The 12,925-nt window shown below is 36.4% G+C and overlaps 1 protein-coding gene across 3 annotated transcripts in view; it reads right to left on the minus strand.

The window, feature by feature from the left end:
• Positions 1-1,697: 1,697 nt before the first annotated feature.
• Positions 1,698-12,925, minus strand: part of CAB39 (calcium binding protein 39) — a 43,311-nt gene continuing 32,083 nt past the window's right edge. For all 3 annotated transcript variants that reach the window (XM_054835246.1, XM_054835248.1, XM_054835247.1), the window contains exons 4-9: positions 10,696-10,814; positions 7,555-7,723; positions 6,759-6,818; positions 6,050-6,115; positions 5,175-5,318; positions 1,698-4,301 (exon numbers count right to left, since the gene is read on the minus strand). In XM_054835246.1, coding sequence (XP_054691221.1) covers positions 4,113-4,301; positions 5,175-5,318; positions 6,050-6,115; positions 6,759-6,818; positions 7,555-7,723; positions 10,696-10,814 — 747 coding nt within the window. In that variant the 3' untranslated portion in view covers positions 1,698-4,112. The remainder of the gene's footprint in view (positions 4,302-5,174; positions 5,319-6,049; positions 6,116-6,758; positions 6,819-7,554; positions 7,724-10,695; positions 10,815-12,925) is intronic.

The raw sequence follows: 12,925 nt of genomic DNA on the forward strand, positions 1-12,925 counted from the left end.
GGTTTGTTTTTTAAGTAGAGATGAGTCAGCACATCTCTAAGAAGCAAAACAGGTCTTTTCTCTGATGAAACAGCCCATTTCCTTCAAAGACTGCAATATTCTGAAGTGTCCCTCTCCTTCCTCCATTTAACTTCTTTCCATATTTTGATTTTTTTGATATTTTGACCTGCCTCCAGTCACATGGGATTTAAACTGGATCTACCCAGGTACACTTGTAAATACAGATTACATACACTGGAAACAACTCTTCACAAGTTCAATGGGCTCAGGTTAAGGTGAACACTGATTTAAAGAGATACCATGCAAAAGAATAGGGTTATTTTTTCCTCATTATGATTCTAAACATCAGCTTGAATTACAATATGCTGAAAAGCTAAAAAAACCCCAACACTTAGCTTTACAAAGGGCAGAATCTTTGGAGAAAGGAGTACGGATGTATCAATAACCAAAACGATAACAGAAAATAAAGGTACTGCACCCAACAAGATGGCACCAGCTCCAGTGAACGCAAGGGAAAGCAATATGGACAGGCAAATTAATCAACAAAGCAGCCGGCAAAAGTCCAGAATAAAGGGGAGGGGGGAAGAGTAGCAGCAAAAGGAAAACCGATGAAGTTGCCTGCTAGGGGTGACTTGGCAGGCCACAAACAGAAGCGAACTTACTGAAAGCAGCTTTGTCCATGACCTGCTTCCACGGGCTCCGAGGGCAACTTTCGCTCTGGTTCCTAGAGGTGGCAGCTCAGAAGGCTGGTCTCGCTGATCAACGCTGCGGGGAAAACAAATTTTAAGAAGTAAGTGCAACATCTCCTTGCGTTTCCCATGCCTCCCCCTGCCAGGGCCATTGCATCCGTGCACCCTGTCAAGTATCCAACCTGCCTATTTTTTCTTTTAATTAAAATTTGCAAATTTTTTTTTTTTTATTACAGCTATCAATTACTCCCTCCCTTTGTAACCTGTAACTTTACTGTCAGTGAGGGAGAAAAATGCTAACATCTTATATAAAGGCTCAAAGAGGTTTAGCCTCTCGTGGGGACTATAAAAGACCAAATATTTTTGTCTGCAAGGTAAATACCCTGGTTCCTGGCAGGAAACCAGATTTTTCAGTAGTTTCGCTAAACAAAACCATCTGAAGAATCTGCATCAAAAACTCCTGAACGTTTTCTGCTTGTTTTTTAAATGTAACAGGCTCTCTTGACGTTAGCCACCCTGCATAATTTGGGATGTTACCTGTGAAAAACAGAGGCAGACAGCTTCGAAGGCAAAGAGACCACAGGATTTCCTAAGGAGGAGCTACCAACTGCACACACTTTCAGCTCCTGAAATTTAGAGAGAAGGGAAGGACCAACAATTATCCAGAAGTCACTTCCACTAATGCTATCAGGTCCTGTCTCTAGACGTGACGCAGGAAAGAGCATCTCCTCTCTTTGACCTTGATCATGCAAAAGAGGAATAGAATTGGCAAATAATGCTGATAGCAAATAGATAAGGTAGGAGCAATTAATTAAAATTGATTACATCTCTAATACAGAACTTGGTCTTAATTCCTTAAAAATGTTTTTGGAAGCCAGAGTTTTTCATGATTTAAAATTACTTCACATTTAAAAGTGAGAAAGCTGAACCCATCTAAGGCAATGACGGAGAAAAGATTCACGTCCACAAGAAACACATCATCTTCAGTGACACAGTAAAAACCACACGTTTTTCTTCAAAATTTTATTTCAATTTAAATTATGGGGCCAGCCAGATTTTTTGGATAAGAAATGCATTTTCCTCAGGAGAAATTAAATGCTACCACGGAAGCAGAATTACAATTGTATACATCTCTTATTTAAAAAAACAAAACAAAACAACCCCAAAAAACCCCCACTCACATTTAAATAACTTTTAGTAATACCCTTAAGCCTTCAAGCAGATAAGAAACGACTTCCAGAACAATAGGGGTTTTAATACGAAGAGCACGTCAAATGAGCTTTAATTTAAATACAACTTCTTTTCGAAAGTCAACATTCAAATGTTTCCACATATTAAAAAAGTCACCATAGCCATTGTTTCCAAGGCCTGATATAGAGGAACCTCTATCCCAAGTCCAAATGTTTTCACTTCTTTACATATATAAATCCTCAGCACGTCTATGTTTATCTAAAGAGGAAGCCTTATATGTTATGGTGAGTAACTTGGCAAAGAATGTTTTCCTCCACTCAGCTATGATAAACCAAAATATAATAGACTGTTAGTACTGAACTATAATACCACTTCCTGGCCAATTCTGCCTGCCCGGGTAAGTGATCTTCAGTAAGAGTAAGCTATTTTCTTTCCTGTAGGCAAAATGAATCTGTTTGTAAAGGACACATGAAGAACCTTTAAAAAGACCAATTATAATGTTAAGAGCAATTTTAAACAACTGAGTGAAAACACTCAATTTTCTGGAGCTATCTGACTTCCCTGGTGAAGGCTTTCACATCAGCTTAAACGTCGCTTAGGAGTTTCACCTTGCTGATTGCAAAATATTTTAATTGGGAAGAGGACAGGAAGCAACAAACATTTTCTATAGCATTCTCCATCAGATTCAGCCATGCAGATTTTGAACTTTGAGACTCCAATCCGTAAGTTTGCTTGGTTGTGATCTTAGCGTTACTATATGATGGATAGATACAATTTTAATAACATAATTTAGCTATATTTAGTAGATTCCTTTTGTATGGTCACAGTAACAAAAACATGGTGCAAAATCAGTTGGGTTTTTTGTTTTTATAAATACTGATAGTTTGCAGCATTAAAGAACAAAATCGACAATATTAAATCATTTTGTTACCCTAGGACATCTATGAAATTGTTTCTTGCAGTTGGAGGGAATTAAATCATTCACTTTCACAACTACTGTACTGAGTTATTTACTGTAAGACAGAAACTATGCACTGCAGGCTCCCAGAAGTAAAAGGAATCGATGTTAATTTAGCATAATCTTTGCCATTTGCGGAGCTGGTGAGCACAATGCTTGTTTAATTGAATAAGGCCAATATTATCCAGTAAGAATGCAGTATAAAGGGTTCCAGTTCTCTATTTCAGCCTACCCTAATTGATGGCACCCCATTAGATAAGTGAATACAAAGAATGCTTGGGTTTTTTTCTTTTTAATGCTGCAGTACTTAAGATTGTTAAATCAGCATTTCCATGTGATCTGAAGTATTCAATTACATATGAGCATTCATTTTGCAAAACTCAATATTAGGTAATAGTTACAGACTAATACAATAACATTCCTCTGCTGTACAAATTAAATCATATTTTAAAGAAATGAGCAGCCTAGGAGTTATATACAAAAGAAACCAGCAAGCAATGTTGAAATGAAATGCAAAATGTCACTGCTAGGTCTACTGTCTGAAATACCTTTAAAGTAAAATTAACAAAAACCCTTAGAACATATTTCCAAGTTTACAAGTCAATTCTCAGAAAAATCAAATCATGTCCAAAAAAAATTCTATAAAGCAGTGAAAGGCATATATACATTTTCCTTATGAACCTTGAAATTTCACTCTTTTAAAAGTTGCTAAGTTTCAATATCAGTTTATTTGCAAGACAACTGTTTATCCCAATAAGCTCACATCTTACATACATTTCCCCTTTGATTACAAATAAAGCACTGCACATTTTTTTTTTTAAATCAAGGCATATAATCTTAAACTATGGTGCCAGGTATGCACAGGTCACATTGTGCTCATATCTCAAACAAGGTAAGTGCAAACATACAGATTTATTCAGATTTGCAAGCATGCAACCTGTTACTTAACTACATTAATACCTTCTCTCCTAAACCAAACTAGTTATCTATATGTTTGCTTTCACGAACCTAGAATCTTTCTTTTCAGGACTCCTAAAACAAGCAGTGTCTTTGAATTCTGAAATGACACAAATATCAAGAAAGTCCACATTGTGCAAGAAAGCAGCAGCTATGTTTTTCAACTTGGACTAAAAAAGAAAAGAGAAAAACAAAAACCGTTCACTGAACAGCAGATTAGCAGTAATGTTCCTCATGAATCGATAAGAGTGCCTGATGCTGAATATCTAACAGCAAATGCTGAATTTGGGTTTAATATTTTAAGGGTTTATTGGAGATTAAGCTTCTTGCTGTGCTGGTCTCTTCAAATCCCTGATCTGTTTAACTAAATAGGTCTTCTCATCATTAAATTGTTCATCCTCGGTCCTGTCATTCTGAAACTTGCTGAGGAACTCAATAAGTTTGGTCTGGTTCTTTAGAAGGATGTCTAATATAGGCTGTGTCTTGTTAGGATTGGCTACAAACACCTGCAAGAAAATAAAAGGCATTTAGCATAACAGTAAGAAACAGAAGGCTAAGTTAAAAAAACCCCAAACCTAGCCAACAAAACAGTGATGACAATAACTTAAAATGATGTTTTAATTATTCCATATTCCAGTATCTCTACAGAAAAAATAATGGAGTACATGCAAGTTTTAAAATAAAATTACTCCTTTTTTTTAATTAGAATAGAAGCTGAACACCAGAATCAAAGTAAATTCAATCTGTGCGAGGTGATCAGCCACACCACCCCTCTGCAGAAACCACTGAAGACACCTCATCACCAAATTTTGTAGCAAATGCGTGGTTTCATATTATATACAGCATCACACAGGTATCTTAAAGTTCACTGAAAACTTTTACACCTCAGATGGTATCTCCAAGCTCTTCACTATTTGCTTGTCTGCTGCAAAGTCAGAAGGTACCTGTTCTAATGTGCAAAAACTACAATTTAGGCTTTGAAATTTAGGTGACAACTAAAATACTGCTATTCTTCATAGATAATGCAGCATGATGAAAACATTTTTGAACTCCAAGATCCTTCATTTCATATGAGATCAGGAATTCCTCCTTGTCTTACTGCACCTCATCTTCTTAATTCCAGAATTTTCTAACCGAGATTATACTGACAAACATATGAAAGTCCCTTCATGGTTTCTAAACAATTTTCAAAAGATACAAAGATAGCCATTTGTAAAGATGGATCGTAATAACGCCAAACATTACCTCTCTATTTAACCACTTAGCAGACATTAAGATAAACTTCATCTAGGCTCAGCTAAGTAGTTTACTCAACTAAACAACTTCTGGTGGGGTTCTTTTGTTGTTTGTTTTATTGTGGGGGTTTTTTTTAAACATACCTTAAACACATGAAAGGCCTCAAACTGAATGTTACGACTCTTGTCTCGTAGAAGGTTCATCATTAGTTTGAGATTTTCAGGTTTACTGATGTACTTTGTCATAATTGTGAAGTTGTGCCTGTCCAATAACAATTCACCGAGAAGCTAAAAGTGAAAAACAATGTAAAAATGACTGAGATTGGACACAAGAAACAATTTTTTCTTAAGTGCTGTCAAACACACTGAGTAGTTGACATCAGTCTGTAAACATAGTAACAACAGAACTCAAATCTCCTGAATTTCTACGTGCAGGGTGCATTCTCCTCTTATTTCGATGATGCAGTTTCTCCTTTTTCCCAACAAGTAAAAAAATCGCCTTTTGTTCTCCCCTTGTTATGAGCTGGAATTGAAAGAAAAGTTTTTCCTTTTTACAGAAACTATACATCACCAATAAGAATGTGGTTAAAAAAAAAAAGTTAGGATTTCAAATGAGAAGTATTTACACTTCTTTTGCTACCTTCTTTGTCCAAAAGAAAGTAAAAGGATATTCCCCAAAAGTACCACCCTTGCTACAAGTTATGTACTATATCTACAATCACCGTTTCTGACCTACTTGAATGTAAGATTAGTATTGGTCAAGTCACACCATGTGAATCTTTATGAAATTATTTGCATGTGTCCAGATTTGCTGAAGGAAAAAAACCCAACAAAAATAAAAATACTTGCATATAGCCATTTCTGCATAGGGAGAGAAATGACTTGGGGTGTGCTGGACACTAAATCATGGAAGGACTGGACTAAAGAAAACCAGCTGGAGTTACATTTCAATTAAAGTCAACCCACCTTGAAATGAATTCTTTAACTTTGCATTTAAGAAGAAAGTAAAATTGCCTTACCTTAAGTGACTGTCTCTTTGTCACATAATTTTCTGAATGAAGTAACTTCTCATATTCACTGAAGAACTAAGCACAGAGTAAAGAGAAGGGTTAGGACTTTTCCAAGTGTTATACGCACTCTTCTTCAAAATAACAACAACAAACTGGAGGAAACGCAAATCCATAACAAAAACATAAACAAAATCTGAAGTCTCAGTAGATTCCTGTAAGTCACTACTGTTTAAACATTGCATATGCTGAGGAAAAAAAAAAAAATCTATTTACTCTTTTAGGAGCCTTTAATGTTTAGATTGCAATGTGGTGGAAGTAGTTATCTCATTATTTCTTAAACTATAGTAGTTCCTGGTACTGAACACTGTTGATTAATTTCAGAAGTCTCCAGCATGTGGAGGAGGGCTATCTTGTATTCTTTGGTTAATACAGACAAAAGACAAAGACAAGGAAAGGGTTCCCTCTAGTGGAAAAATCCGACCTAGTTTTCACAGAACTAGGTTTCTGCTGCCTTCTCTTACGTTTACACTTTCTGCACTCAACAATAGGGTCTTTGTCCTAATTTTACTGCTTGGCAGAAATTACTGTAAGTTCAACTGGTTTAATATTGTATGTAAATTTCCAAAAAATGAAGCTAAACAAGGAATGAAAATACTGATTTCTTCAAACAAGATACACAGCACTGGAAAATTCTGAATATTAAAATGTATCTGCTCACCCTATCATAATGCTGTTCCAAAAATTCTGCACTTAGCAACTTGTGTCTTGTAAGCAAATCCTGTAAAAGAGCACAAACCCAATATTTTCACTAAGATACTGAAACAATATATATACAGTCTCCTTAAACAGTCAGTACACATAAGACATCCAATAGAAAATTTTGCTATTTCATTAAATGAAGAAATTTAGAACATGAATGCAGTTACCTGACATTACTAGGGATCTTGGCATCACTTAGGAAAGGTCTGTTATGTGTTCTGTTAATTCACACAGGTAAATGGCCTGTGGAATTATCACTGAAGAATGCCATCTATGGATCAAGGCTCTGCTCTGCACGGAACTAGACGCAACCAAGGTTAAAACCCACTACTTAACACTAATCAATATTATGCCTATAATCCCTTAAGTGGTTATTTTAGGACAAAAAAAAAATATATTCCCCAGACAAAGTATCAGCATCAAATACACTCAGGTTTGTAACAGAATGAAAAGGAGTTTGCTCACTTGCAGACTTGGAGCCACAGATTTAAAAGCCCCATGTATTCAGCTAATGCATGATAGCTTAAGTCTTGCTTTCCAGAATAAAAGTTATCGGGAACATAGTATATCTATTTAAAGGAAATGTCTTGCATTTTGAGAAATAAAAAGAATTGCGTCCAGCTTACCCATTTGCATCAAAGCTATTTTGTGCCGCTATCCCTAGCTTGTTTTGCCCAAGAATGTAACACACAACATCTGGGTTCACATAGCAAAGATCTACAGAAATAATAATTCAAATGTTGTATGTAAATTACCTTGAACGTGGCGAATGCATCCGAAGCAATGTCAAATGTTGACATTTCCACATATCTGAAGAAATCATAGAATTGTTCTGACCACAAGATTATTTTAGCAAGTGGTTCATGCCTGATGCATTCTCTAAGCATTATTCCACAATTTAGAGCAATTTCTGGAGATTCGTACCTATTTAAAAAAAACAAGCAAACAAAAAAAAAAAACCACAACAAAGATACTCTATAAATACTTCCACAAGTTAGCACTTCAGCGCCATGCTGCTAATTATGGTTTTCAATGCTATCAAGTAAACAAAAATTCAAAAAAATCAGAGATACTTATTTCTGCATTAAAATCCACTTTTAAATATTTCTATGAAATATTACTGAAATCATTGCCAGTTAAATGCCAAATTATAGCCAATACAAATGACTTTCACAAACTGAAAAGCGAGACTAAATAAAAATATTTTCTTCATACTCAGAATCAGTTTCCTTTTTTCATACTGGCGAGACTGCAGACATCTGGAAAAGCAGTAAGTGACTTCTGTCTTGGAAGCTGTTTGCTTAAACATGACAGCAATTTACTTAAAGCTATCCATAATATGAGCATGAAGGGTTAACAGTACTGGACATAAATTCATGTCTCCTCTTCCATTAAACCATTTTTCAGCATCACCGGCTACTCTGCACATCACGGGCTTCAATCCTGAAATGCTGTGAACAGCATCCTCTGATTGTAAGGACAATACTGAACTCCTCTGCGCCTGGGCCTTTATTGCCTCTAGCAAAGCATCTGCACCTTCTTACAAGAGACCTCTGGAACATGCCCATCACTGATTTGATGGAAGTGATGAAGCCATCCCTGATGGCTTCATTTAGAAACTGTCACTACATTTCCTCAGCAGGCTTTCTTCCTCAAATACTACAGAGTTCTCTCAGCTGATTTTAGCATACACTAACAGCAGCTGCCAAAATCTCACAACAGTGTGTTTAAGGCACATTTGATAGAAATACACCTTTGCACTTGCTACCAGGTTCCTTGTTTTCCCAATCGAGCTACAAGTAGGAACCTGGATGAAAATGGGACTGCCTTTCCAAACCAAGAACTCATCTCAGCATGTTACAACATAAGCTATCCCCATCTACAGGAAAGTCATGTCTGTTGTTCCTATCTGGTTCTGGAGCAGTCAAAGCTTCTTATATACCTTCCCGCCTCCCACCTAAAGAATCCTTCATCCTGTACCACTGGAAGCTAATTTAAATTCACCAGAATAATTCAGGAGCAAAGTATCATTGTGCATACTAAGCACTAACTATATTACCATACGAAAACATTTTCTTACGAATTAGTTTTCATGTTAAATCCTGCAATACTTTCCCATTTAGCCTGTCATGGAGATTTGACATCTACTGAACTTTTTGCAATTCACCCCATAGTTTAAATTTACATAAATTTGACTCAGTTGGATACCAGATGTAACATTTAAGTCATTACAGCTAACTAAATGCCCAAGTCAAACATCCTGACTTATATGTGTTTCCTGAATCCCTGTCAGAATAATGCTCTCTGAAGAGTGACAACACAGACTAAAAATTAGGACGAATGTCTTGCAGCCCTCATTCAGTCACACATCAATGAGAGCATGCTGAGAACGTAGTTTCATCTCTCTGCACCTCAAATGTCTTTGCTTCTTTTGTAAATTATTTTGAAGAAGTACTGAATCAATGTTTTCTTTTGTGTTATGGCAAAATTAATAATCCTTTTGTCCTTCTAACATTTAAATCTCGCTTCCCCCCAAAATCAGGACTGTAATGCAAGGAGAAAAAAAAAAAAACCAAACAACAAAGCCCTTCCGGCAGATGAGTGCACATCTTACACCTGTATGAACTGAAGCAAATATTCCATCCTGCTTCTGGTGCTAAACCTTTGGAGTCAGCATGAAACTAAAAGATGTAAACCACCTGCTTTTGCCACACAGAAAGCTTCTTGTATGATCTAGTTTCCAGTGGCTTAGACAAATGGCCACAATTAGCTAAACGTAGAGATGTTACAATAAAATAGCCTAATTCGCCACATATGTGGCAAGTTAGTCAGCATCTCTAATTGCTAATATGAACGAGGAGGAAGGGAAAGGAAAAACACAATAAGCCTTCCTGTTTAAAGGTTACACCCATACTTGATTATCCTCACATCTCAATGCTACCAACATAACACCGGCAAGTATCTCACTGCGAAGCATCGGCTTTCCATACATCCCCCAGCTATCCCAGAAGGTGGAGTAAGTACTCATCAACTGCAGTAAGCTTGCCCAGCAGCTTTAACACAAATTATAAAACTAGTTCTTGGAATAGCTGTATTTTTAAATGGTTTAATATTTGATGAATTCTTCTATCCCAAAGAAACACACTGGAATTGCAATTTTCAGAACTTTCTTAATTGATGTTATTAGAAACACGAGCTATTCTTTTTAAATGGCGAGCACATTCTCAATTTTTTTAAAAATCTTATTTTAACATGAAAATGTTAAGAACACCTTTCTGCTTTCATGCCTGAGATCCACAGCTCTACATATGCAACCACGTATTCAGCATGGCATGATTCTCCAATATCCAGCACATCTGATAATACGAGAATAGAGGAAGAAACAGATGTCTGGCATGCACCATACGCCCCAAATCATTCTTTGTTTCGTCAAGTAGGAGTTGGTACATTTGTGTCACTACAGCAATATAAATCACTATGAATAAGAAGTCTAAGACCAAACTAAGACCAGGGGATAGGACAGTAAACTCGAAATGACAGGTGTTAAAGGAAAAAAAACAAGCCTTTAACTCTTGATGAATAAGTTCACAAAGAAATAGTTTAAATAGGATCAAATAGTACACTGAACGGAAAATTTCTGCAGTACCCCACTAAGAGTATTTTAGATTATAACAGTTCTCAAATTTCAGTCATATTTCACGCAAAAGTATATTTTTCATGTTTTATTACTCAAATTTTCCTATCCTTAGGGGAATTACAGGCCCCAAGACAAAAAAAAAAAAAAATCAAGCATACTGCAAAGGAAGAAAAAACATTTCAGAGCTCACTGCTTCCCCATGAATTTAAAAACTTCTTACTTCATATAAAAGCATATTTATGCTTCACACTGTACATACCCTTTTAATAGCATGAACAATATATTCTGTTGAGTGCAGATATATTCGACTGTGGGAGTTCTTGTACCAATTTGCCTTCTGAGAATGTTGTTGAAAATTTGCGCAACGTCTTTTTTGCCCTGTCAAAAACATTAGCAGTTAGAGACATAATATTCAAGTCCACTGGGCAAGTGACAATTAAACATTATCACCATCTCATGCATTCATATCATGTGAGTTCTGCAGTTCAGTCAGCCTCTGTACGCTGATCTTAAACAGATCAAATATTCTGCTTCTTTGTACCCATTTCAAATATGCCAAAGCATTCAAAACATTACATCACGTTGCAGCCAGATCAAGGTTAATTTACATAAAGTAAAGCCAGCTCATGTTTCATCAGATACTTCTATGTAGCATCAATCTCCTGGGCTTGTTTTATACTTGTTTTTGCTAATAACACACCAGTTTTTAACCGTGCTCTGGCCTGAAAGTGTGTTTCTTCAATATTTCCTTATCCTCTCCCCTTGTCTAGGCACACGTAATGCCACCATTAAGAGTGTGCAGGGCATTTCTGACTACAGTGTTAACATCTGACTTAAAACTATAACTTACGGAAGTTAAATAAATGGACTTGCAAATAAAGGCCTGTTAAGCAACTCCACCTGAAGGTTCCCTGAATGTCATACACAACAACCATACGTAGGTAACGTTTCTCGACAATCTCTAGCTGTACTATAAATGCCCTAACATCAGCAAGCTTTTGAGTAAAATGCAGGGCATATTTAATTAGCAAGAATTTTAAAAACAACAGCAATTATTCAAAATTATTTCAGTTTTCTAATCAACATCAATAAGATCACAGAAGAAAAAAATCCAATGTTTATAAAAATGTATGAGGACTGTAGTTTTACAAATGGCATGTTTGTGAATTACCAGGGACAGTTTTGTTAGAGTGTTGTTTTCAGGATATAAGAGTTTGTTTGTAAACGCTTGTTTTCTCAATTACAATTCCATTGAAAGCCAGCCCAAAGCAACACCAGAACTCTTTGTTCTGAAATGAGTAGAGCAGTGTTTCCAGAAATTGCTTTACTCAAACTCCACATAATATAGTCATCAACTCTCATTCACTAACATTGCCAATTTCGCACTGGATCTCACAATTTGCTTTGGATTCACCAGCAAGAACAGCATTTCCTTATTATGCACATAATTGAACTGATAGTGGTACACAGTAATACCAAAGCTAGTTATTGTTAGAAGGATGTATTTCTAAGTGATCTCATGGCCTAACAAGGGCAAACAGACGCTGAACCTTGTGCCAATAGTCACGACTGCGAGAGGTGAGAGGGAGACTGTGCTAGTATTGTCTTCCGAGCAGAAGGATTCGGGCTCCCTTATGCAAAAGGCATTTTTTGTTTTGGGGTTTGGGGTTTTTTTTTTTTTTCCATTTAAAAAAATAAGAACAAAAAACCCCCAGTTCCACAAGGGATACCATCTCTCCTACAGACACAGTAGCACAAATCAGCAGGGAGGTAACTGGTAAGTTTATGAGACTGGTAAGTAGATGGTTGTGTTGACTGCTTTACTTGGAAAGCAAGCTTCCAGGTAAGGATATAATTTTAAACAGGCCTTTACATATAGCAGGGTCTGGACAGTCAGACAGTTTCTTACTTAAAACATTAAAGTTGTTAGTTTCCTGGTTTCTACTTTGTTACTTTTCTGGGATTTTAACAATACTATTCAAATACATTTGAGACAGTTTAAGAGTCAGAGTGAACAGTCTCTGTCTATTAATTAGTTGTCCATTCCTGTTCCACAAGGAAAACTTCTTTGGGAATCAGAGTGAAGTTCTTGACCAAAAAAAAAAAAAAAAAAAAAAAAAAGACACATTTACTTCATCATTGAACGACCTCAAGCTGTGGTGGGGCACCAGAAGGAATAAAAGCTAGACCTACTCTTCAAGTTTAAGAGCCAACAGGAAATCAAGTTTATATCTCCATCAGTAACGGAGAAATCATTTCAAATGCAGTAAAACCCCAACCATAGAGATTTGGACTATCAAAGCCAACATCTGATTGACTTTGTAACAGTTGGGAAGCTAGTGCACATTTGGAGCACAGGTGTGTTGTCATTAATTCTAGGTAACAATAGCTGGACAATCTGCCAGATCCCATCCTTAAAAAGCAGACGTGGTCCAGCCTAGAAAGCAGCGTGAATGACTTGTTCTCTCTCAAGGGGAACAGTCATATCC

Source organism: Grus americana, chromosome 9, assembly GCF_028858705.1.
Source record: "Grus americana isolate bGruAme1 chromosome 9, bGruAme1.mat, whole genome shotgun sequence".
Taxonomy (NCBI): domain Eukaryota; kingdom Metazoa; phylum Chordata; class Aves; order Gruiformes; family Gruidae; genus Grus; species Grus americana.